This window comes from Syngnathus scovelli, chromosome 3, assembly GCF_024217435.2.
Source record: "Syngnathus scovelli strain Florida chromosome 3, RoL_Ssco_1.2, whole genome shotgun sequence".
NCBI lineage: Eukaryota > Metazoa > Chordata > Actinopteri > Syngnathiformes > Syngnathidae > Syngnathus > Syngnathus scovelli.
In genome coordinates, this window is record NC_090849.1 from 20156976 (window position 1) to 20181135 (window position 24160).

Consider the following 24160-nt stretch of genomic DNA (forward strand, 5'->3'; position numbering starts at 1 on the left):
CAGATCATTGATTGTCTTTTATTTAAATTGATAATCGATGATCGGCTCCCAAATCCCGATCGTGTAAAGCCTAATACTGTAGAAATTCCGACCAAGATAGTAGGTCTAATTTAACTGGCATGTCAAGCTTTTATTTTTGGCTCAAGCAGAAACCGGAAATCTGTGAAGTATTTCTAACTTGACGTAGCGGTATAGCTTTTTTTTTTTTTTTTTCCACTGAGCGGAAACGAGGGTCCCCACTTTTTTTTTCCGCGTCAAGTTCGTGCCTCAAAGTTTTTCTTCTCTCTCTTCTTTTAAGTCAGAGACATTGTCGCGTCAAGTCACAATGGAAGCCAAAGAGACCATTTTGTGCACTTCTTCCCGCTGAGGTCGACTCTTGCTCTAATTTTTGTTTTTCTTTTTCTTTTTGGTTCTTCCCGCCGACGCCACTTTAGTGGCCAACTTTTGGATGCCTTTTCGACACATTTCCGTTATGCGAAGTCCAAACTGTTGTGTTGTCGTCGTGCAGCGGTGGGTGCCCGTCCGAGATAACGGAGAACGTGAGTACTGTAACTCGACTTATTTACATTGTAATACTTCAACAACTTGTTGTCTTATGGCCACATGGCACACTGTCCCCAAACGACGACTCCCCAGGAATGCGTTGACGTTCTTAACACTGCAGTTATTTGTCCTTTTCGTCTTGAAACTGCTCTGGAGTTGTATTTAAAAGGCGACTAGGAAGTTTTCTGGCAGTGAAGTGCTCAGCGTGCATAAACTTGGCGCATGTGTGTGTGCGCGCGCGCGTGTGTGTGATTGTATGTATTTTTAAGAGAAGTTGGAAAAAGTCCACGTTGTTGTGACGCTGTCATTGAAAAATTGACGTAAGTCTGGCTGTGGTCACCATGGCAATGACGCAGCATGGCACCACGCTAGCCCATCTTTCCTGCACATCTTTGTATATGTACAAACAGAGAGATAAGTTTGTTATGTATTGACATACTTATCATCAAATAGATCCTAATGTCTTAGGGGGTCGTAGAAAGTGTATGCATACATTTCTTATTACCAGTTTAGTTGCCAAGCTGTTTTTAATGCCTGTGCCTCACCGTTCTGAGGTTTAGGGGTTCGAATGTCAGGTACAGCCTTACTGCGTAGAGTTGAATGTTTAGTAATAATACACCCTCACTGCGTACGGTTTAAGGTTTAGTAATCATATTAAATGTACTTTTAGGGAGGACATTTTTAAATGTTCAAGAATCACGGGGAGACAATAAATTGCCCATAATACTGATTGGGAATGGCTGTTTGACGACATGGGTTGCGACTGAAAAGTCCTAAAGGTGACGCGCCTCATGTCCAAAATCAACTGGGACCTGCTCCAGATCATTTGTACCCTGATCAGGATGAGCAGCATAAAAAACAGTTAGTTGGATGGACAAAAGAATACGCAACAGGTGTTAATCGAAGCTAATATGTTACTCAATAAGCCTAGGATCTCAGTTGTATTTAACTTTAAAGTGCAACATGTTTGCATTTAATCTTGACTACTCTTTGTGTTCAAACATTTACTTAGGTTAATTTTTTTTTATCCAATAGTTTTTTTAAAAAAAAATTAACATTTCATATGAATTATCATTTAAGAGCAGTTCTTTATTTTCCCATATTATAGTGCAGTGTTCAAACTGTGCGTGAACTTCCAGCAGCTTACTATTTTCTGGATCGCAGGGCACACAGAGACGAACAAGCACTCGCACTCGGAGAAAACCCACGCAGGCATGGGGAGAACATGCAAACTCCACACAGGTGGAATCGAACCCGCACGTTCTGAACTGTGAGGCGGACGTGCTAACCAGTGCATCACCGTGCTGCCTGGCTTACAATGATATTTATTGCTATAAACGTCTGTCTGATGTTATTATATTATTTATTATATACCATATATTTGAAAGGCATTTTGAAGTGTTGCTTGGTGTAAAAAAATTGAGACGCAGGGAGTCAGAGATGAACTGCGTTTGTTTCCGCATTAAGACATACACAATGTGCAACATGGAGGTTGTGCTTAATTTTTCGAGAAGAAACCGGATGTCCGCCGTCGCTGGCGGATCAGTCCACGTGACCGCGGCCTCACGCCTCGCCGCTATCGGCCGGCGTCTCTTCCTCTCTTCTCTGGGTTTCCAAGAACTCCGCCACGAGTGAGGACCGACAAGCTGCGGGAAAGAGAGGGAGGTGACGGATTGGAGGGGGGCACAGAGGGAGATAACTGCCTGATAGATCGGAATGGGAATTTAAAAAGGAAAAACCAAATTAAGGCGGAAATATAGGAGAGAAAGAAACTTTGTGCAGTGGTGCAATTTGAAGTTCAAGCCATCATCGCCCATGATGTCGGTTAATTCCCCACACATTATTTCCTACGAGATTTCCTCGTTTTCTGGAATGTAAACGAGCATTGTGGAACGCTTAGTGTTTGAATTTACAGGTTGTGCTTTTTGTCTGGGAGCTACCACAGTGTTTAGAGTTGTGTGTTGTGGAGTGTGTGTTTTTTTTTTTTTGGTGCAAAATAATCTAAAAAAAAAAAACAATCCCAGATTGTGCTCATGTTTGTTTTGAGGACAACACAGAAGTGTCGTCTTCAAAGAAGCCATAATTAGAGAGCGTTTGCACTTTGGGCGTCTTTTCTCCGACGTGAATGTTGGGGGGGGAAAAAAAGTTGATTACAGGTCCAGTTTAGTTGCAGTTTTGCAGGGGATGGACGGTTGATGGGAGGAGTGGCTAGGTGGGTTGGGGGTACGTGTGCCTGCTTGTCGGTGCTGCGGTTGGTTCTGGCGCGGGGATGCGGTCAGACAAACACGCCCTGATTGTTTGCCGTTTAGTCACAAGACGCTTCGCCAGGCATCATGGGTACATCTTGACATATTCTTTCGCATGGATTTACTGCTAGCTCCATTTTGTCTGTCTCAGTAAGCGCCACCACTTAACCCATTCAGTAAAACAAGGCCCTTGAAAACAGCGGAACCTGTGAGGTAGAACAATTCATTTATCCGATAGGAAATGAATTTTGCCGTCTCTATCGGGGTAATTTAGATAAAACCGAGTTCCCGGGATGAATCGACTTAGCTTTACCACCGAGCAATGACTATTAGCTCGGGAAAGCGTTATATCAATAAAGATGGATTGTATCGTCTTGAAGTCGATTAATCGGCTCATTCGTTTTGGTGGTTAGTAGGTGCAACAAAAAAAAAAAACGATCATCTCCAATTAGAATTCCAGGAATTCAGACGAGACACACGCGCTAATTCCTCCCCGAGTTCCACGCCGGTATTTCACGTCTGTTAAGCGTCTTCACAGTTTGAATTAAGTAGTCACACTTCGGAATGAGTCACTGTGTAAGAGTGAGAGACGGCTTCGAATTCCCGGGGTGGAATCTTTGAGGCGTGTTTTTATGGTGTGAATTCCTCTTGGCTCGGATGTGAATGATGGAAAGTCGCTTTCAGATCTCCTGCAAACAAGCGTGTGTTTAAAGATTCCAACGATAAGTTGCGCTTCATGTTCCTGGACAGTTTTTACTTTCAAGTCTGCGCAGCTGCATTCAAGCTCGTCCATTGTTTCGACTGTATGCACAGTGCACTTGAGAATGCGACTTGTGATAAGAACTGACCATAAATATTTGACTTGTAGAAATATGATCTATAGTGCTGTTTTAAAAAAATATATCTATACACATATATATAATCCTACAGCCAGTCTGTCGAAAATTAACCTGAGAAGTGAGAATTATTTTGAACAAAGCTGTTTGTGTTTGTTATGCCAGTAGAAGAGCAACGTTGTTGGACTTTGACCATTTATTTTTCTCCGTATTAAATCTGGCTGAGTTTTGTCATGATCTAAAAAGGTATGGAGGCTTCTCAAAGCATTTGTCTAGTTTCCCAACCAAACCAACTTTGTTGATCCATATTCCCTATCAAGAAGGCAATTTCTGCAACACAGCATCCCGTAATCTGATAGTGACGTCACACCAACCTCTGATACGACTTTAGAAGGTGCAAATGGCGAGGTCAACTTCATCCCCCTGTTCCGTGTTGGTGCCGAAACAGCGAGAAGAGGGCTGGCTGCTGCTGCTTTTACTGGCAGTGTAACAGAGGCTTGTATGTTTGCTCATGGAGATGCTAATAAGGATCGCTTTGTGCTTTGTCGTGTATCGCCAACAATCTTCTGTAGTGTCTGCAAGCCCTGATGCTTGCCACTGGCCCCGTTCCCAAGCCCCCCCCCCCCACACACACACACCACAATCCCGTATGCATCCTTCCAAGATGCCTCTGCTCATCTCAGTCATTAGATCCCTGTGCTTTATTAATTCCTCAAAATGACGATAACGATGGACTGCGGGGCTTTAATTGCCATTTTTGAATTCATCCTACTTAAAGGGAGTTTGTGATTGTTTGCTACCAGGAACGTTTGTCTCCGTCCCTTTCGTGGTCATGTCTTGTCCGCTCTGAGTCTGTTGTTGCATTCCTCATACTTTGAGACGTTGCTTCTCAGTTTTCCCCAGCGCGCCTCCGAGTTCCCAGACCACAGGAAATGGCCCCGCGAGCAGTACAGCTTTATTTCTGTGCGTCTTAAGAATAGTCGCATTGTGTCGCCGAGGAGCGCGCATTGTTGTGGGAATGCACAACCCAGTTGGAGAATTGCGCTCCAAAGCAAAAAAAAAAAAAAAAAAACTTTTGCTGACTTTCCGAGTGATTACCACCTTGCGTTTGTGCTTGCTTTTCTAGGGAGGGGAAAATAAAATATTGAACGTATTGCTCGTAGGATACAGTAGTTTGTAAATGCCAAACGTAAGGCAAGGGGAAGGGGTGGCTTGAGGTTGCGTGGCCGCTCAGTGTTGATACTTCAACAGAGTTGAATTCAGAAGAATTTCGGAGAGAGAGAAAAAAAAAAACCTTCCACCGGGCTGTTTTGCAGAGTCGCTCAAGGCCTCCCGCTTGTTTCACCACTAATCAGCTGATGCTCCGCTCAGGCTGTGGGAAGTAAGACTAAGGTTATCTCATGTTTCAGCGTCGCTTCCTCCTTTACAAAATGTCCTTCAATTATGCAAGCAGGCGCGCGTGCGCATGTTTGTGTATACGTGCGCGTCGAAGCGCGATCTCGCCTTTCTCTTGACGCAAGCACAGAGGGAAGCCGGGACCCGTCTCGTCCCGTCTCGTCATCCCTCGTGTCGTTTGCTCGGCATCGAGGTGTCGTGCACTTTTGCACAGCGGTGCTTCCCGCTGGCCTTTCGCAGCAACTTGTCGTGCTCGATTAGAACATTTGAAGCCAACGTCAACTGAAAAAGGTCACATGGTGTCAGTTCTTCCTAACTGGAGTTTTGGATAACGTGAAGCGGCCTGCTTTTTGCCTTTAATAAATAAATACAAAACGCTTCTTGGCTGGCAGTCCGGTTTATCCACCTACATCCTCTCAGCTTTACAAATTTGCACAATATGATATGAATTCAAGCTCAAATCCCGATGTGCTTCAATATGAAAATTCCTGAAAATTGACCTGATTATTGAAACTGCGCCTTATAATCTGGTAGTCCAAAAAAAAAAAAAAAATCCTAAATTACATTTTTATTTAAAAAAAATAAGAGTTGTCTAACCTTTCCACCAAACACCTTCCTGCTTGCTTATCAGGTGAACTCTGCCCGTTCCTTACCTCGACAAGCCGCATCATTGTTAAAGAACCATTTGGTGGGTGTTAAAATGGATGAGCTATCCGTCAAGCCCTCCATCACAGCAAGATCTCTACCATTGAACACATGACTCATCGTATTTCTGTCGTCATTGCTATTTTCCACCCTTCTTTAAATTGCACTTTGCGGACAGAACAGGATGTCGAAAAATGGAAGAAAATACCGAGTGGATCCTCAGTGCAATTACAATAGCTTCCGGAAAAGCCCAGGCCTTATTGAGTGTCACTCAACTGGAGCGCCATCAATCAGTCAGCGCCCATGATGTCATCACAAGGATATGTACATTGGCTTTACGTAGCAGTCGGCGCTTGCCAGGGCAGGGCTCCCGGAAGCTTCCTGTCGCTGTGATTGCAGCCCACACCGAGTTAAGATCCAGTCTGACTCAGTCTGACTCCACCACCTGGACCCAAACCTGTGATGTTCACACTTCCTGACCTCACCCTTATTATTCACTCACCCTTCAATGGCTCTCGTCTTAACTTTTCTCCGTTTGGCTTTCTTGTTTTATTCCCCCCTTTTTCTTCTAATAACCTCGTGCCCACACACTCGCTACGCTTTGCAAGTGTAACCCACACTGATTCACTCTGTGACTCACACAATGAAAATTCAAAGGTGGTAACAAAATCTGTTTTTCATCCCAGACACTGTGATGCACATGTTGCCTTGTTTTTTTGGGGGGTTAGTTCCCCACCCCGCTCCACGTTTTCGGGAAAACCGCGTTTGATGTGTCTGATCAATTCATTCCATGCAGTCCTATTAGACCACAAGCTGATTGTAAGAGGAACTTTGGATTTTTGCATAGGAGGGCAAAAAAAAAACCTTTCCGGGCCCGCTAATTTGTGCCACCCTGCATATGAGATAACAAAACAAAACAAAAACAAGATATTGGAAAAATAAAAGCTACATTGTCGATTGGGTAACAGCTTTTATTGTTCCCGAAGGCAATTCCGGACTGAAGAAATATGTTGGTCTTGTGGGTCAAGAACAAAGACCATTTTAAGGCTCGTTAGATAACATATGTAGAATTGCAATATCAGACGACCACACCACAAAGTATTTTGGTGCCGCTGACGGGGCAGGAACTGATGACACTCTCAGTGCCAAATTGTGGTCAAGTGTGTTATTTATGACCCAGGAGAAAGTGCATCGTCATTGTCGGCAAAAGTGGAAGGCAATCAGAAAATTAGTATTTTCCTGAAGTTTTTCTGAGACTTATCTCAAGACAAAAACTGGCCATGAGGACTGCAGCCCGAGTGTTGTAGTAGTACAACAAGTCCTTGTCATTTTGAAAATGGAGCAAGTTGAAAAAAAAAAGTTGCAAGTCAAAGCTTTAATTTATTTGCCCTTCACGCTGTTACATTTATTATGTAACCTTCTCTGTGCTAATATTAGAAATGTGCCTATTCCGTTGTGTATTAAGTTCCATCAGTTTTGAGATTTTGAACTTTTCTCAAATTCAATTTTATCAATGGCACGCCAGTGTTGCTTAGAGAAAACTGGAAGTTCCCCAGTCATAGTTTAGTGATAATCGAGTTGCCATTACGTTTGATGATTTGTCCAGTTGAAACGAAGTCGCTTTTCTCATAAACCACTTGGCAACAAGTAACCTAATTGTGCAATGTACAGTACCAATGAGCTGCAAGCAGTACATCGTTTAGGAACCGGCTGAGGTCTGTAGCGGGCCCGAAATCAACCCAGTGAGTCACGTGGTCGGTCAACCGGCTCGTCATCATTTTGATGATGAGCTCGGTTCACGTTTCAAGTCGCGGTTCGCTCAAGTTCATTTTTTTTAACATGTCAAACGTTCTTCTATTAGCGGCACGAGACTCTCTGAGAAATACTTGTTGCAAGCTGCTTTCCTGGAAAACAATTTAAGCCAGCAGCTGTTTGACACGTGAGTATGTCCAATAAAGTCCTCGCTGCCTGGTTCCGATTTGAAGATGAAGCGATTGTTCATCCGTCTTTCTCGAGACCTACTCGGTGACTGATGGGGGATGTTTTGCTTTTAAGCAAAGAATGGACTTAATGGACCAATTTTGTGGTGGTTGGCACTCACGCATTAGTTTGTACAAAAATGTAAGTTTCCCCCACGAGCTTTGATTAGGTGCCCGGATGTCAACTGCGGATGCTCATAAGAGGAGGACCTGGTGATGAGGATGGCCATGGGAACCGTGGCGGTCTGAGGTCCCCTCCACCCCCACCCCCCGAGGGATACAGCGAGAGGAAGTGTGTGCGCATATTGAGTCATTCATTGCTGAGTCATCGCTGGGCTGGCCATGCAGATAGAAAGAGCCTTCTAGGGGGGCCAGCTGCAGGGGCGCAAAGGGAGCACGCACTGAGCATGCTCTGTAGAGTACAGCAAGGGGGGATCGGTCGCCGTGACAGGACTCCTCTAGGAACTGTAATGACGCAATATTTCATGAGGCCAACGTTTTTTTTGTTGTTGTTTGCTCACACCACTGTGTTCAGTTTTGCAGCCAAATAAGCAAGTGTGATGTAAGCTCGGGCGCAGAAGCGGCCGCCGTCAAGTGGCGTCACTGGGGACATGTGCAGAGATTTGCTCGGGAGATAATTTGTCATGTTGGAGCATATTTTGCTGAACACAAAGAAGTGCGCGCACACACACACGCACACACACACCTCCTTCTATTTCTTGTGACTTTCTGCGATCTGTTGGTCAACTGAGCGTCCTCGCCACCTCCACGCATATGCATGCGTATTTTTTTATTTTTTATTTTTTAAGCATATTCACAAATACACACACATCCAGCCATGCTTCCTGTTTGTAGAAAAGACCCTTCACCTGCTGCACAGGAGGAAGCTGGTATGTATTTTAGGTTCGAGTGAGCAGGCACAAAATGTGTTTTCATATCTTAAAATCCTTTCATGAATTGCAGATAGAATATGAATTGTAATTTGTTTTATTATGTTGAATCGCTGCCAGACTGAGCTTCCACTACTGGATATTTACGCATATATGTATTTGTTCTCACTGGTGGACAAAAGCATGGTGGACAAGATCTGGATTTCCTTTCGAAAGACTGACTACAAACAGTTTCTTTGTTGACATAAACGGTTGATTCATGAAACCACCACGCCACGGCTTTCTAATTATACGTACCAAGAGCTGCATGTTGGGCGTTGAGCGCCATTTGTGCTTTTTACTTTCACACGGGCACACTTTGTTTGAAAGCAAAAGGTGCTCGCTTGCTCGCGTGTGCGTCGGAGGAGTTGCGTCTTCAAACGGGTCGGTCACGTGTCGTCGTTACCCAAGCGAGCGAGCGCACAGATGGTGTAGCCGGCCGGCAGTGTGGTTGATTGAGAAATTTTCCAACCATGCTTCTTTAGTCAGCCCTCATTCAGTGTCCGTCTCAATGACTTATTGCCGTGTTCATTCATTTCACATTACTTGAGCTTCTGCGATCGTCACGGCGGGAATTTGGAGCAGATGTAATCGTTGTAATTGCTTCCACTCCTTCTCATTTTTGCTCTTTAAGTCATTCACTTCCTTAGTGGACCGAAGATTTCCTCAAGCTCTCAAGCTCATGATTCTGTCGACTCCAAGATTGAGCAGGAGAGCTGCTGGCCCAGATTGGCCTTCTTTTCATCCAAAGACTTGTGTAACTTCATTTGTGACGTTTGAGATGGACGGGAGATAAAACCAGACTTTGGATGTTCCTTTACAAACTTTCGAATATTTGAAAGAAATCCTGTGACTGGATTCTTTTTGTTAAGTGGTTATTGCACGACTCTCAGCATTATCTCAATTTGCTCCGAATTACATTTCAATGTCTCTGTGTTTTGTAACTCTTTTTTTTTTTTTTTTTTTTTTCCTTCCCACTTTTTTTTTCAATCTGCCGTGCCCGCCTATTTATTTCCTTCTGTGTTTGCTTCTTTGCAGTGATTCTCAGCCGGTCTGGTTACTGCAATGAATGGTAACACATTCCATCCAGCCAGCACCACCGCAACAGTAGGAGGCGGCCCTGGCGTGGCGGCGCTCCCGAGAGGCTGGAGGGAGTTCTGCGAGCTACACGCCATCGCCACAGCGCGGCAACTCGCCGGACACTACCGAAGCTTCGCCAGGGAGCGCCCCCAGCATGACGTCCTCCCGCCCGAGACCTTTTCCAAGCAGTTCACCGACCTCTTCCAGCAGCATTTCCGCTGCGAGGTGGACAAGGACGGCACGCCTCTCCAGCAGAGCGCCTGCTCCGCCGCTCCGGGCGCCGCTCCGGCGGTTCCTCCGGTTCCATCGCAGACCGTGATAGGTCGATTGCGAATCGGCGCTTTGTCCGGCGTGCAGGACTACCGGGAGGCGGGTCGACAAAGCGGAGGTGCCGCTCTCTTCGCCGTGGTGTCGCCAAAAGTGGAGCCGGTGAGCAGGGAGCAAGAGCGGCCTCTTCGATGTGCGGCGGGAAACCCCCGTTCGGGAAACCCGGTGCTGCTCAGGGGCTTGACCCGTACCTTGGGCAGCGGGTCGCTGTTGTTCCGTAGCCATAGTAACGAGGAGCTGTCTGGCGCAGACGCTCGACAAACACCCGACTCTGGGCCTGGTCCGGCCCACGCTGATGTCACGCACTTCTCCGTCAATCAGATTCGGCAGTCTGTGAGACGACTTTTTAAGAAACGACCCCTCCCCAGTCCGCCCTCGTCACAGGACCTGTCCGCCAACAACAACAACCCCGCCCGGTCCCTCAGCGGCCCCGTAAGCAGCACGGCGGCCTTGGCGTCTGAGCAAACGTTAGCCTCCTCGTCTCTCAACTCAGAAAGCACGCCCACGGCATTGTCGCCGCTCTCAGGGGTAGCTTCCAACTTCTTGGATCGTTTCCGTTGGTTACGCGGCGGGAGCGTGAGGCAGAGGAGGTCGGAGGTCAGCGGCTGCTGTAAAGAGGGCCAGCTGAGGTACTTGCTGGTGGACGACACCATCTCAGACTCTTTGCCGCGATGGCAGCGCTGCCGCCTGCTGGTCAGGAGGATCCGGGACGCTGAAGGCGCAGGAGGCGAGGGCTACCAGTTGGAGCTCTATGATCCCCCAAAGGTACAAGCACAACATCTCGCCGTTTCATCTGTACACGTAAAAGAGGTTCAAAACCCCCAAAAAGCGTCGTCATATTTGGTCAGCCCACTAAGCTGTAGATGTTTTCACCACTCGATCATCAAACAAAGCAAACTACATCTCGGCCTCTCGCACATAAACTGGCAAACACACCACACACCGGGGGGCACAAAATCATTTCCTGCATCCAGCTGTTTTCGTCTCGGAGTTCCCCCCCTTCCATTTTCAAATCGTCTCGCTCTTCCCTCTGTTTGTTTTCACGAGTAAAGATGATCCACTCGGTGCGCCGTGATATTGAACAAGCTGTGAAATGCATCAACCGGAATTCAGTAGAACTTGCAGACTTCCCTTTTCCCAGGTTCTAACTGCCGCCATCATAAAATGTGTTTAACGTAATGGTTTAACATTGCCATTCCCAGTACGTAGTATATGCCCACCGATTAATCGAATGCTTTTGATTCGATGCAATTGGGCATTTGTGACTTTAATCATTTGGGCTTCCAATTAGACTTCTTGTGAGGTTTTAGCTCTTTTTAGAATTGCATCATAATGTAGTATTTCACATATATAGTATCGGGTAAGTAATTGTGCGTGTGTGTGTATGTGTGTGCGCGCCGTGAACTAATTTGTCACCGATTAGCGTCTCACGTTTTCTCAGTATGACGCACATGCAGTCTATTGTTACACGGAACCGCGTTTGGCCCTGGTAGTGTACGACGCTCAGTTTCTTCAAAGTCTAAACACAAATCCATGTCCTCTTGCACTCTCGCGAGTCGATACACCTCCCACGCTGCTTCCTGTTTGTTTGGGGCTCTCACTTCAGCCACATGCTCTCAAAGTGTTCCACGTGTGACTCCGCTCGGACTCCCGACACCAAACTCACGTTCGTGTGTCAGCTTTTGGGCTGAATAAACGACACGCTTTGAAATAGCGCATCACTTTTGATCTTTCTTTACTCATGCATGAGCTGCTGGCTCCCAGCGACGTCGTCACAAAACACGGCAATATTTGAAGCCGGTCCAGCTGGGAGGCGGCTCCATGTGGCTTACTTACTTGGTCACTCGTGGAAACAGAGCCGCCGCGTCTCACCTCCGGGTGGGTGCGCGCGTGTATCCCGGCCCGCTCGCTTAAGCCGGGTCAATGAGAAAGATCTTGCGTGCGCTCGCCCGCTCCCGTTTTATATTTAGAAGCCTCCGAGCTCTCTGCCAGCTGCGAGCCCAACCGCATGCTCGAATTCATCGACTTAATGATAGAGTCGGAGGCGCGCGTGTGCCCGCGCACGCGCGTACGTTTGCGCAGCACGGCCAAGGTCCTGGCAGGACTTGGCCCGCCAAAAGCATGGGGGTTCTCTCACTTTTTGTTTGTGCACACGCGTGTGGAATCTTGGCAAGGCAGAGCGCCCCGAGAATGGCCTTAAAAGGAAGGAGAGCTGTTCACTATCATGCGCACAATTTAAGCCTCGTGAGGGAAATGTGTTCAAACTTCACCCACAACAAAATAACTCAGTGTACGGTCAGTGTATGAGCACCAATGGGGCACTCGTAAGCGCGTCCGGTGTCGGTGACTTGTATTTATATCGTTTCGGTTCTATCGGTCATTTAGCGGGAAGAGGATGTCACGTCTCGTCCCCAGCCGTTCCACTATGTGTCCGTTGTCATGGTTTCTGTCTGTGTGCTCGCCCCTCCCCTCCTGTGTGCCCTTGATTAGTTTGATTATTCTCACCTGCCTCTCGTTACCTGTCGTGTATATAAGTCCTGTCTGCCCTCACGCCCGGTCGGGTCATTGTTGTCTTGATGTCTTTTGGGTCCTGATGTCGTAATGTTGTTGTCTTCATGTGTTTTTGCTTCCTGTCGTTTTCAAGTCTGTTTCAGTCAGTCAGTCAGTCAGTCAGTCAGTCAGTCAGTCAGTCATGTTATCGTTTTGTTAAGTCATGTCAGTTTGCCGAGTCTGTCTTTTGAGTTCCTCCAATAAACCCTGGTCCAAGCTGCATTTGGTCGCCCTGCTCCATTCCGATCCGTGACAGAGGAAGCTGTTTGGTAGCTGATAATGTCGTTCCAGCCGTGACGCGGCCGTAACAAGTCCAAAGAATTAATCAGAAAACGTAATCAATCCCGCCTGTCTGATTACACGGCCTGTGGTGACAATGAGGTTCAAAAGCATAGTCAATAAAAAGCAAATGTGGCCTTTCCAAATGTGGCTTTTGTCAATGTAGGCAAAAGCAAAGGCTCTTTCACTTCTGCATTGTCTGGATCGAAAGCCACATGTTGGAACATGGCATTATGCCACTAAAGTCTTCTACATTATTAACCAAATGCAAAACTTTAGTCAAAACAACGCCGTATTGAATGTATTTCGTGTGTCAAACACTAAATGTGTTTCTTTTTCTTTAATTATTCTTGAGTTTGAATTTCAGGTTTGGCCTGCCATTTGCATGTCCTCCCCATGTTTGCATAATCTTTCTCCAGGTACTTCCGCTTCCTCCCCACATTTTGCTTTTTTTTTTTTGCAGACTGGTTTTGCGGATTTGATTCAAGGCTCACTAGATCGGTTTGCAGCCGAGTGTAACGCGGTTGGGATGAGAAAAGCGAAAAGGGTGGCGTGTCCTCTCTCCATATTGGGATTCCCCCTGGTCAAAAGTGGCCACATTTCTGACTGAAATCAGTTATTTTTCGCAGCCACTAAAACAAAACGCTCACTCAAGCACATAGGCTTTGTTTTCTTCTGCACGCGTGATGACAAAACAGTCAGGCCAAAGATGCTTCCCTGCAGAAGTGAATCTTGTCATTTCAGCTGAAAGGACGGAAGCCAGAACGACGTCTCAAGCCTTAGCGTCGGTATCGTCAACCTGTAAACAATTTACATTCCGTTCCGTGCCAAATATGAAGTGGCCGCAGTTTCTCCAGATTGTCATCTGTCAGCTCTTTGCAGCGCGAACGCTCGTTCCTTTCATCCCACGCGGTCGCGCACACAAAGAGCCTGCCGACAAGTTCCCAATGTTGCCAGGAAAGTTGTGGTGTCGCTCTTCTTTCCAAAAGCCACTTTAGTTCCCACAGACGGCCGAGTGTGTTTCCTCGGACCTCCTGTAGGCTTTGTCCTAATCACATCTCAGCTGTGTGTTTATTCCTTTTTTTTTCTCGCTCTAATCTTTCCCACATAATTTCTTTTCACGCTTTTTTTTTTGGTTTACTTGTCCTTTGTCATTTGTACATGTTGCCCTCCGCTCTTTATTGGCACCAATCTATTGGAAGGGAAGACTGGAAAATTTGTCATCCGTTTTCAGCGGTGTCTCGGAGTTTGAACACCCTTCCAGTATTAGCATTGGCTTTGCGATCTTTATTCCAATTTTGCTCTATGGGTCAGCATTGTCTTATTTTTTCATGTTTGCCTTTTCCAAGCTCAAGGGGGTCAAGGGAGCTGCTGGGCAGAGGTTACGAAAGGGCGTCTGTACTTGTAGCATCATTTTTTTAAACAGCTCGACTGCCCGGTTCAGCTGCTGCGTGTTACTTTAGTCTCTCGTATGGCAACATGCAGCATGAATTAGCCTCGTGTCGTTCGCATACCACAACCACACATGGGGCCCAGTCAGCTGAAGCTGGAAGCATCTGAGAAGAGACACCATAAGTCAGGAAAGATTTGGAAGAGTCGTATTGTTGCCTTGAGCTCAAGCTTGTGTAATCTGGGCTCACAGAAGGCTCCTTTGTGTTTCACGGTCGAGATTGTTACCTAAGTCACTTCTTAATTGAGGTGGGAGGAGTCAGGTGGAGCAAATCATTTTTTAAGAGTTTTTTTTATTACAAATTTCTAGCTTGGTGTTTGCACTCTTTAATTTTAATTTATTTTTTTACAATTTTCTAGCTTGTTAAAAATAATTATGTAATAATAATAATAATATGAAGAACCCTAAAAGTTTGGCGGTGTTTGCATTCTCTATTTATGCAATTTTCTAGCTTGTTAAAAAACCTGGAATAATAACACGAAGAACCCTAAAATTTTGGTGGTGCTTGTGTTCTCTTTATTTTATTTTTTTTACAATCTTATGGCTTGTTAATAAAAGTAGTGTCATATTAAAATTTTAAAGAACTCTAAAATTTTGGGGGTGCTTGAATTCTCTTGAAATGGGCTCGGACAGAAGCTTAACTTTGACTGTAGCAAATCCCTTCAAAGTGCACATCATTCAGTTTGCACGTGCGATTCGGTGTGAAAGAAAATCAAGAGAAACATCTCAAGGAAGTGAAGTGGTTAGTCATGTGGTCAAGATGTTTGTCAGATCTCGCTCTCGTTTCTGCGGGAGGCCGCTGGCTGGCAAACGGCCTTTTTCATGCATGTGCCTCTTTTTTCTGATCCATTTTGTTGAATTCTTTTTTTGCCTGGTTGTGTGCCAACTGGGAACCAAAACACAAATGAAACGGGACCCTGCCGAGCTGCACGTGGAAATCCCCCAAAGTAAAGCTGCAACCAACTTTGTCCAATACCTAGAGATACAGATAATACATAATCATATCCTTCCTATTAACATTTAACGTCAATTTTAAAAAAAGCCAATGTTGTTGATCTTTTTTTATTCAGCAAGCTCGTTCATTGTGCAACCTCATCCCTCCCTAAGCCTCTCTCTCTCTCTCTCTCTCTCTCTCTCTCTCTCTCTCTCTCTCTCTCTCTCTCTCTCTCTCTCTCTCTCTCTCTCTCTCTCTCTCTCTCTCTCTCTCCTCTCTCTCTCTCTCTCTCTCTCTCTCTCTCTCTCTCTCTCTCCTCTCTCTCTGTCTCTCTCTCTCTCTCTGTCTCTCTCTCTCTCTCTCTCTCTCTCTCTCTCTCTCCTCTCTCTCTCTCTCTCTCTCCTCTCTCTCTCTCTCTCTCTCTCTCTCTCTCTCTCTCTCTCTCTCTCTCTCTCTCTCTCTCTCTCTCTCTCTCTCACTTCTTATTGTATGCTTCTCACTTGTAAGAGAATGTTTCAAAATCCCCACTGCCAGTAGAACGGATCCATATTTTTAAACATTTTTAAACAGAGTATGACCCTGACTAGTCACGTTTGGCGCCAACGCCGGTGTGGAAAAAGTTATCATGGCCTGATTTGATCTGGTTCCCGATGCAGGCGTGCTCGTGCTCAGCTGGTTCTGGGAAAGCGACTGAAGCGCTCACTTTCACGAGTGCTTAACAAACTTCTAATCCAGACGTCATTGAATGAGCCGCTAACCGGCTCCTATGTTGAATTACAGTTAGCGAGGGATTTTTCATTGCTCTATAACAGACACAAAAGTCACACGCCAACACACGAAAGCAATTTTCACTCTTCCGAAGACGAGAAAAGTTGCTCTTGATTTTCGGCAGTGATGACGACAAAGTTCCATGCTGGCATACGTGCTCAATAAAATGAGAAGTTTATGGTGGCGCCATATGACAGTGCCGCAAATCTTTCCTGGCAAAACTTATCATGTGTATGAACAGAGAAAGCTCAAGGTTGAATGAGGATTTTTTAAATTTTTTTTTTTAATTTGTAGATATATTTTTTTCATAGGTGTTGAATAGTATCAAGTGTTTTAGGGCATCTTTGGTAATTTTCTTCTTTGGTAATATTCTAGCTAATTCATTGAAAGGGAGCCAAGTTGACTTCCGTGAATCTTTGGTGTGTGTGTTTTTTTTTTTGTTTTACTTCTGCATATTTTGCCAGCGCTTCACAATTTCTCAGAAGCGCAGAGAGAAGCGAACTGACACATTTATTCATCCTCCTCCACCAATTTCCTAGAACCCTCTCCTCGATCAGTTTTGCTAGCCCAGCAGTAGCACGTTTTAGTGTGTGTGCGCACGTGTGTGTGTGTGTGTGTGTGTGTGCGCGCTTTTTAAAAGTAAGTAAATGTGCATTCCGTTGCCACATCCTCCTCCCTGCCACAGATGGTGGCGATAGGCGATGAGATCGAAAGCTGCCTTGACTACCTCGGTTGGAGACATCATTTTTTCAATTTCCTCACTGGACTCTTGATTAGGTACAACTGAAAGGAGATCCAATACAAACATTCCGTTTTGTTTGAAAACTGGCAAGCCTAAAAAAAAGGAGTATACCGGGAAATATTATCTTAGAAAAACTTAGATGTTTTGTAAATATGAATGAAACCTATAATGCAACGGCAACGACCGTGTGCCTCGGAAGGCCGCGGTGAAAGTTGAGTCAATGAGAGAAAGAGAGAATAGTCATAATAGGCTCGCCACATCTCAAAGCAAACCAAATTCGAAGACTTTCTCATCTGAATATCACGCTGCTATTTTCATTCACAATTTGCATTCTTTTTTGAATGGTTCATTAACATTATTTTTTGTTTAAGTCGTATCAGGACTGTTGTTGCATTCTTTCAAAAGTGCCAACCATCTCTCAACTTAATTTGTATCAAAATGTGATGAGGAAGCATCAGGATATTTATTGACTGGAGGGCGTGAAATTCAAATTCAGTCATTTGAGATTCCGATAAAAAAAAATATAAAAAATCCCGTGGGGGCTTTACTTGCTCTCACGAGCTTTCTCTGTGCGATGTCCAATAATATCTCCATAGAGCTTGTGGACATTTTTTTTAATTTAATTTTTTATTGATTTATTTGTGGACATTTATCCTTTGACATCGCTCGTACTTTATTCCTCCAAAAAAAAATCTCAATCAACCCGGTGAACCTAATGAGTGTGTGCATTTATTGTGTGCGTGTGAGCATTTATTGTGTGTTATCTTGAGACGATCAGTCATCCGCATGCTCTCAGTGGAGTTGATTCACCAGTTTAGATGTGTTGCTCAACCACTCCAACATCTGCTGCGTGTTTCTTCTCCTTCTTCTTCTTGTTCCTCTTCGGGCCACACATGGTTCCTCAAAGTCATTGCAAACTCATTCACATTCGCACAATCAAATTCTTCTCTGTGAGTCACTCTGGCAAAGAGCTCATTAAATGTCGCACTGGTTGGCAGCGTCCCATGAAGGCGCACGTGGTCGGCATTTTGAAATCTGGAGTATTTGACTTTATTTATTGATGTATTTATTTGTTTTAATGAGATGGTTGATGATCAGAATCCGCTGTTTGTAGTTACTTTTATGAAGCAAGCTCTCAAAGCAGTCAAGCCATCATCTCTAAACGAAAGAGATGGAACCTCTTTTGCTTGTAAAGGACAGAGATTGCTGGCGAAACCATGAAACGATCGTACGTGAGAAGGCCAACGCCTTACGTATATTGGGTTATGTTAACCTTATGTAAGTTGAATAATTTTGGGGGGAAAAAGCAAAGTTAGTTTGAAGTTCACATACAGTAAGTTACGGAACATATGTGTTGCTAAGGCACAGTGACAATAAAAAACCCTTTTTATTGATTGTCTTTGTAATTTATTTTCTTTTTACATCTCTCTGATATCATCCATTTGTTTTATTGCTATGTGAAATTATCTGCAGTATTTATTAAGGAGTTATCTTTGAACCAATAAAACGAATTACAGTGTAGTCCTATGGAAATATTTGATACAACATTCACTTTATATATATATATATATATATATATATATATATATATATATATTTGTGTTTGTGTGTATGCATGTACGTGTGTATGTAGTATATATATATATATATATATATATAGATATATATATGGATATCGATATAATTAAAATAAATAAATAAAGGCTTGGCCACAGGAGGCAGATATGCTAGAGCAACTTCACTTTTAGTCACTTCCTCATTATCACATCCAACCCAATGAGTCATTTCCCTCCCTCTCATCTCCGTGTCAGGCCGCCAGCACACGTCTCGTTGATGATATTAGTCGCCCGACATTCCAACTGATGGCGCCCATTCACAAAAACTGGCCATCTGAGCAAATGGAGCGGCCGTGCGGTTAATCTGTTCTTTGGTTGCGTGTGTGCGTCTGCATGTCGGATTAGCATAGACATTCCTCGGGCACACACACACACACACACACACTGTCACATGGACTCAGACTCATCCGGCGCACAAAAGCCCTGGAATCTGCTCTCCATCACTCCCTCCTTCTCCCCACAAGCGACCACCCCCGCTCCCCCAACGCCGTTTCTCTTGCCGTCTCGTCTGTTTCCTTTTGACGCTTTTGTTCTCTCACGCCTCCCACCCCCTCCGACCGCCCCCCACCCCCCTCACATTTCTTTACCGCACTCCCCGGCGTACAGCGTGTTGTCCCATGGGTTGCCATGTTGATTCTAGAGAGGCATGCGAGCCTCTTCTGTGCTCCATGTTTGGAGCCCCCCCCCCCCCCCCCCCCATGCCCCGTGGCAAAGGTGGTAGCTGACAAAAACACGTGCAGGTGTGCCAGTCAGAGAGGTGAAAGGTTAAAGCGTGTAAGGCGTCCAAGAGTTGGCAGCGCTTTCGGCCTCGATGCTGACAGGAATGCCAGAGTGACTCGCATTTGCCGCTTGCAGAGGCGATTACATGAACGTCTATCGTTGTCTGTCTCTTCCAGGCCTCCGCTCCCAAACTGACGACTCACTGCTCAGATATCCAAGAAGTCCGTCGCTGCAACCGGCTGGAGATGCCCGACAACTTAAACACGTTTGTTTTAAAGGTGCGTGATTGTTGCTGAGAGCCTTCACTCGATTGTGTAGCTCCGTTTCAAAAGCCTCTTTGTGTGCCCCCCCCCCCACCCACCGAAAGGTTAACCGAGGAAGTTTGATATTTGAGACAGACAACGACCAGCAGGTCAGCTCCTGGACCACCGAGATTAAAGAATGCATCAGCAACAGGTGGGAAACATGACGCAACCAACACGACTCCTAAGTCTCTCATATTTAGTTTGACTCCATTCCCGTTGGATGAAAAAATCCCCCAAAGTGGACTTCATGCATGAAGTGGACAGCCATGCAGCGCAAGAGGAAGTGTGGGGGAGGGCTGATTGCTCTGGAGAATAGCCCAGTTTGTCTCATTTCTGCAGATGTCCAAATGCACACACGCACGCAGAGTTCAGAGGTCACCCTTGACCCCTGCGCAGTCACATTACACCCAGAGTATTTAGGAAACACAACCTAGCAGGTGCGATGTTGAAACAAGGTACTTCTGTGTCATACGACATAACTTGCTTTCTATGTAGCGTACACACACACACACACACACACTCTCTCTCTCACGCTCTCTCTCTCTCTGCCTCTCATTGTCTCTCACTTAAACAATTCAGCACTGTATGCTTGAGACACTTGTAACAAGTTATGTAAAAATTAAATTAAAAGTGTGCCTCTGAGCAACATTCATGTGCAGTGTGTGTGTGTGTGTGTGTGTGTGTGTGTGTGTGTGTGTGTGTGTGATTCAGATTGGGCAGTGTGGATCTGGAGCTCCTTCCCTCCCCGGCTGACAGCGCCGTTTCGACCAATCACAGGGCAAGCTCAGAGTCTGGAAGTCAAAGTGATTGGCGGCCCACTTCATCCCACACGGCTCCCCAGACTCGTCCTGTCACAATTAGCTGTAAGTATTTTGTCCTTTCATCAAGTTGTCGAATGAATTCAATAAGCAGTTTTCCTATGGTGAGGGTTGAAAATGAGTGGAATGCAAACAAATCTCATAACATACATGGATTCCATTTGACGAATATAAACGTCGACGGCAGTGAATGCCTGCTTTTCGGGTGCAGCCGCCGACCTCTTCCCATGTTGCTGCTCCTCAGGCCCAGTCACCTTGGCTCTGCCAGAGCCGCTCATCCACAAGACGGATCACTTCCTTTTCTCCTACCCGTGGTTCCACGGGCACATCTCACGCGTCAAGGCGGCCCACTTGGTTCAGAGCTCGGGGGCCGAGGGGCACGGCGTCTTTCTGGTGCGTCAGAGCGAGACGCGGCGAGGGGACTACGTCCTCACCTTTAATTACCAAGGAAAAGCTAAGGTGCGCCGGGAAGCCTTGCAAGATCTCGTTCACATTCAGGTTCTGATTGGCCATTTTTATGCGTGCAGCACCTGCGTCTCTCGCTGACCGAGTGGGGGCAGTGTAGGGTGCAGCACCTGCGCTTCCCTTCCGTCATGGAAATGCTCAGCCACTTCCGCCTCTTCCCCATCCCGCTGGAGTGCGGCTCCGCCGGCGCCGTCACGCTCTCCAGCTTTGTTGTGGCCGGCTCCAGCCCCCCGTCACAGGGTGAACGTCGCCTTCAAACTCCTCAGCCACGTATTTATTTGATCTAAAAAAAAAATATATATATATATATATATATATATATATATGTGTATTTTTAATTGTATTATTATATGAATTTTAGGTTCATCCCGAAGTGTGACTGAGCCTAACTATGTGTGAGAAGTGGCCATGTTAGTGAGTGTTTTTACCCCCCCCCCCTGGCAGGTCAGCTCTCTGGCGCCCTCTTGGTGCCGTTCTCGCTGCACCGCTGGAACTCGGAGCCCAACGTAGCTCATTGCGGCGCGTCTCTCAGCTGCAGCCAGGCACCCTCCTCTTCGTCCTCCTCTTCCTCGTCCTCCTCCGCCGCCACGGGCACTTCCGGCCCGCAGCCGCTTCGCCGGGCCGTCCCGGCCCCGCCGCCTCCGTCGAGCGCCGCCGCCTCGGCTGCCCTACGCCGCAGCGAGTCTGCGGGCCGGCGACTGCCGCTCCGCCACGGCAACCCGCCCGTCATCCCCCAGCGGGACTCGGACTACGAGCTGGAGCCCGAGCGCGGACGCAAGCGGGCCATTGATAATCAGTACATGTTGCTCTGACCTCCCGCCGCCCGAATCGACGAGATGCACGCGGGTTCGATGGCGTCCGCACGAGTGTCCGCAGTGAATGTATTTTGACGTTTGGCACAGGTGGGAAGCAGATGGCTTGTCTTCAAGCCCAGCAAGCAAAAACTATTTTTATATGTTTTCTAAAGGCAAACTTTTGAAGGTTGGCTTCAACCAATGCTAGCTTGGTGAATTGACTGTTTTATTTTATTTTTTTTTAATTTATGTTGGCTGCCTCCCGCCGCCTCCTTTCGTTACTTTGCTGACGCTAGATCACTTTTTTGAACCCCTCCCCCTCAAAAGAAAGAAAGACTTTTTGGCACAGCGCTCAATTTCTTACACAACCAACAAAGCACTCTTCTTTCTCTTCTTTGAGTCTTCTGATGCTCTGTCACAATATTTCTCACATTTGCGCATTATTTAAATATGAAAGCTACATGGCAGCCTCGAGGCTCGCACGCTGAAGTTCTGGATTTGAATACTTCAGCTTCCTCTCGCATGCATGTCGTGTCAGTCAAGGACTCTCAACTGTCCGCAGATGTGAGTGCGGGTGTGAATGATCGTTTGTCTCTATGTGCCCTGTGATTGGCCAGCGACTGGTTTAGGGTGTACACGGCCTCTTGCCCAAAAGTCAGCAAGCAGCCAAGAGGGCACTTTGGAGATGATGTGTTTTATTTTCTCCAGGAATCCCAAAAACCTATATCAACTCTTTCATAGAGAGACCCTGCAAAATTATTTAATTTGCCTTTCACACAGAATCTTGTATACACATTCGCGGCTGTTATTCTGCCACTTGTGGCCTGTGTCGTTTTGACACAGAGATCCTGCAAAATAGTGAAGCTCCGCCATCGTATAAGTCATTTACACAGAAGCAATCCGCCGAGATATTTTTGCATGTGTGCACTTTTGAACTGCAGCACAGCATCCCGCAATGCCAGCGCCTGGTGACAGAAAAACAAAATTGAACCAAAAATGGGCTCAATTGAGCCAATGCACATATTTGATCGAGAGTTTCAAATCTCATGGGATACTACCAAACCAAAAATTTCATACAAATTGTGTTTTCTGTCATCCAATGGACAAGTGTTTACTTTTTCTACCTGTCGCTGGCATAAATAGATGTTAGTAATGAATGAAAGCCCTTTATACTCACTAAGGTGGCTGTTAAGAAATATTTTCTTTATTTGTGAGCCCAAGTGCCTTGTGCATTTGAGCACCATCACGTTTGTGTACATTTTGTTTGGGTGATTTATGAACGTGGGAGTGTCTTTATATATATATATATATATATATATATATATATATATATATATATATATATATATATATATATATATATATATATATATATATATATATATATATATATAATTTTTTTTTTTTTAAACATGTCCAACTCTACTTTTTTAGGTTTGTTATTTTTTCTAACACACACACAAGTAGCATTAACTGTTTGGTGTGCATCGTCACCACAACTACAAATCACAAAATCTACGTCCACCACGCTTTATTTTGCGAGCAATGGGATGTCTTAACACTAACTCACGTCCGATTGTTGTTGTTGTTGTTTTCTTTTGGCACTTCAACAAAATGGATGAGTGATGTTGTTCTTGCAACTGTAACATGTTGAGTCATCGCGAGTCTCTGCTTCAATTAATTAAAAAGATAGTGTGTTGTGCAATATTAATTCCACATAGCCACAATGTTCTCATACGATATATATATATTTGTTTTTAACCAGTGGTGGGGAACTTTTTATATTTTCTAGTCCTCTGAGGGCCAAACTAAATTACAATGAACAAATATGATACGACAAGTGTTTATTGTTCAATATGATGAGCGTTGGTGGGTTAAGGCTTTTTTTCTTAACTATATGTAACAGTTGAGGTTATATTTTATTTTTTTCAACTTGCCCCACGTTGGGTTCCCCAGCCCTGCTTCAAGGCTTATCAGCAGTTGCTTCAGCCACTTTTTTAATGACCATGATGATGGTTTGCTGCCATTGTGCCTATTGAGTTGATTTTAAACATTTCCCGTTAATGAATTGAATGTGTTCTCAATACTGTTTGTGTTTACCTCAGCACTGTAAAGCTCCCCCACCCCAAGACCACCACCAGAGCTTTTGAATGAAGATGTTGTCTTTGTGTTCACAATCCTTTTTCACTCAGTTGTAAACCTTCTAAATTATATATCAACTGTACATTGGAGTTTTTTTTTTTTCTTTTTTGGGGGGGAAATAAACAACCAGACAAAAGACTCCACCCACCCAGTTTGTTAAAGTATACAAAGGTTTGGGATTTATCAAAAAGTGCCAATTGGTTTTACCAGTTTGATTAAATACAATTTAGTGACTATTCAGTCATTTCATATAGGAAAAAATCCCTTCCACATGTCGTTTGCAATGGTAATGCATTGTTTCCAATTCAAATTGTAAATTTCAGCAATCCTTGGTTATGCAATGGTTGTAAATTTCAGCAATCCCAGGTGATGCACTGGTTAACACAGATAACCTATACTAGGGAGGGTACCAGTTCAACTCTTATCTCCGGCCAACTTCTTTTTCTTCTAATTCTATTAATTTAGTTAAAACATTGGGTATTTTTTAATTAATTTTATTTTAATTAATTCAATTTAATTCTCGCACATTGCATTTGCATTAAAATTTTCAGCAAAAAAGATTACGTTCAGCACAAAAGATTATTTTTCAAGAAACAC

At 45.1% G+C, this 24160-nt stretch overlaps 1 protein-coding gene across 1 annotated transcript; it reads left to right on the forward strand.

The window, feature by feature from the left end:
* The first annotated feature begins 186 nt into the window (after positions 1-186).
* On the forward strand, positions 187-23700 carry sh2b3 (SH2B adaptor protein 3). The gene is made up of 8 exons (XM_049762572.2): positions 187-539; positions 9612-10745; positions 19216-19317; positions 19407-19495; positions 20056-20207; positions 20407-20621; positions 20690-20867; positions 21072-23700. The coding sequence occupies exons 2-8, from the start codon at positions 9639-9641 to the stop codon at positions 21437-21439; spliced, it is 2211 nt and encodes a 736-aa protein (XP_049618529.1). The 5' UTR covers positions 187-539; positions 9612-9638; the 3' UTR covers positions 21440-23700.
* The last annotated feature ends 460 nt before the right edge of the window (positions 23701-24160 follow it).

Excerpts from the sequence above, each read along its gene's own strand:
- sh2b3 (XM_049762572.2), top strand. The coding sequence starts at position 9,639 with ATGAATGGTAACACATTCCATCCAGCCAGCACCACCGCAACAGTAGGA. Across the intron at positions 20,208-20,406 it reads TCGTCCTGTCACAATTAGCT|GCCCAGTCACCTTGGCTCTG; the intron begins GTAAGTATTTTG and ends GCTGCTCCTCAG. Across the intron at positions 20,868-21,071 it reads CTCCAGCCCCCCGTCACAGG|GTCAGCTCTCTGGCGCCCTC; the intron begins GTGAACGTCGCC and ends CCCCCCTGGCAG.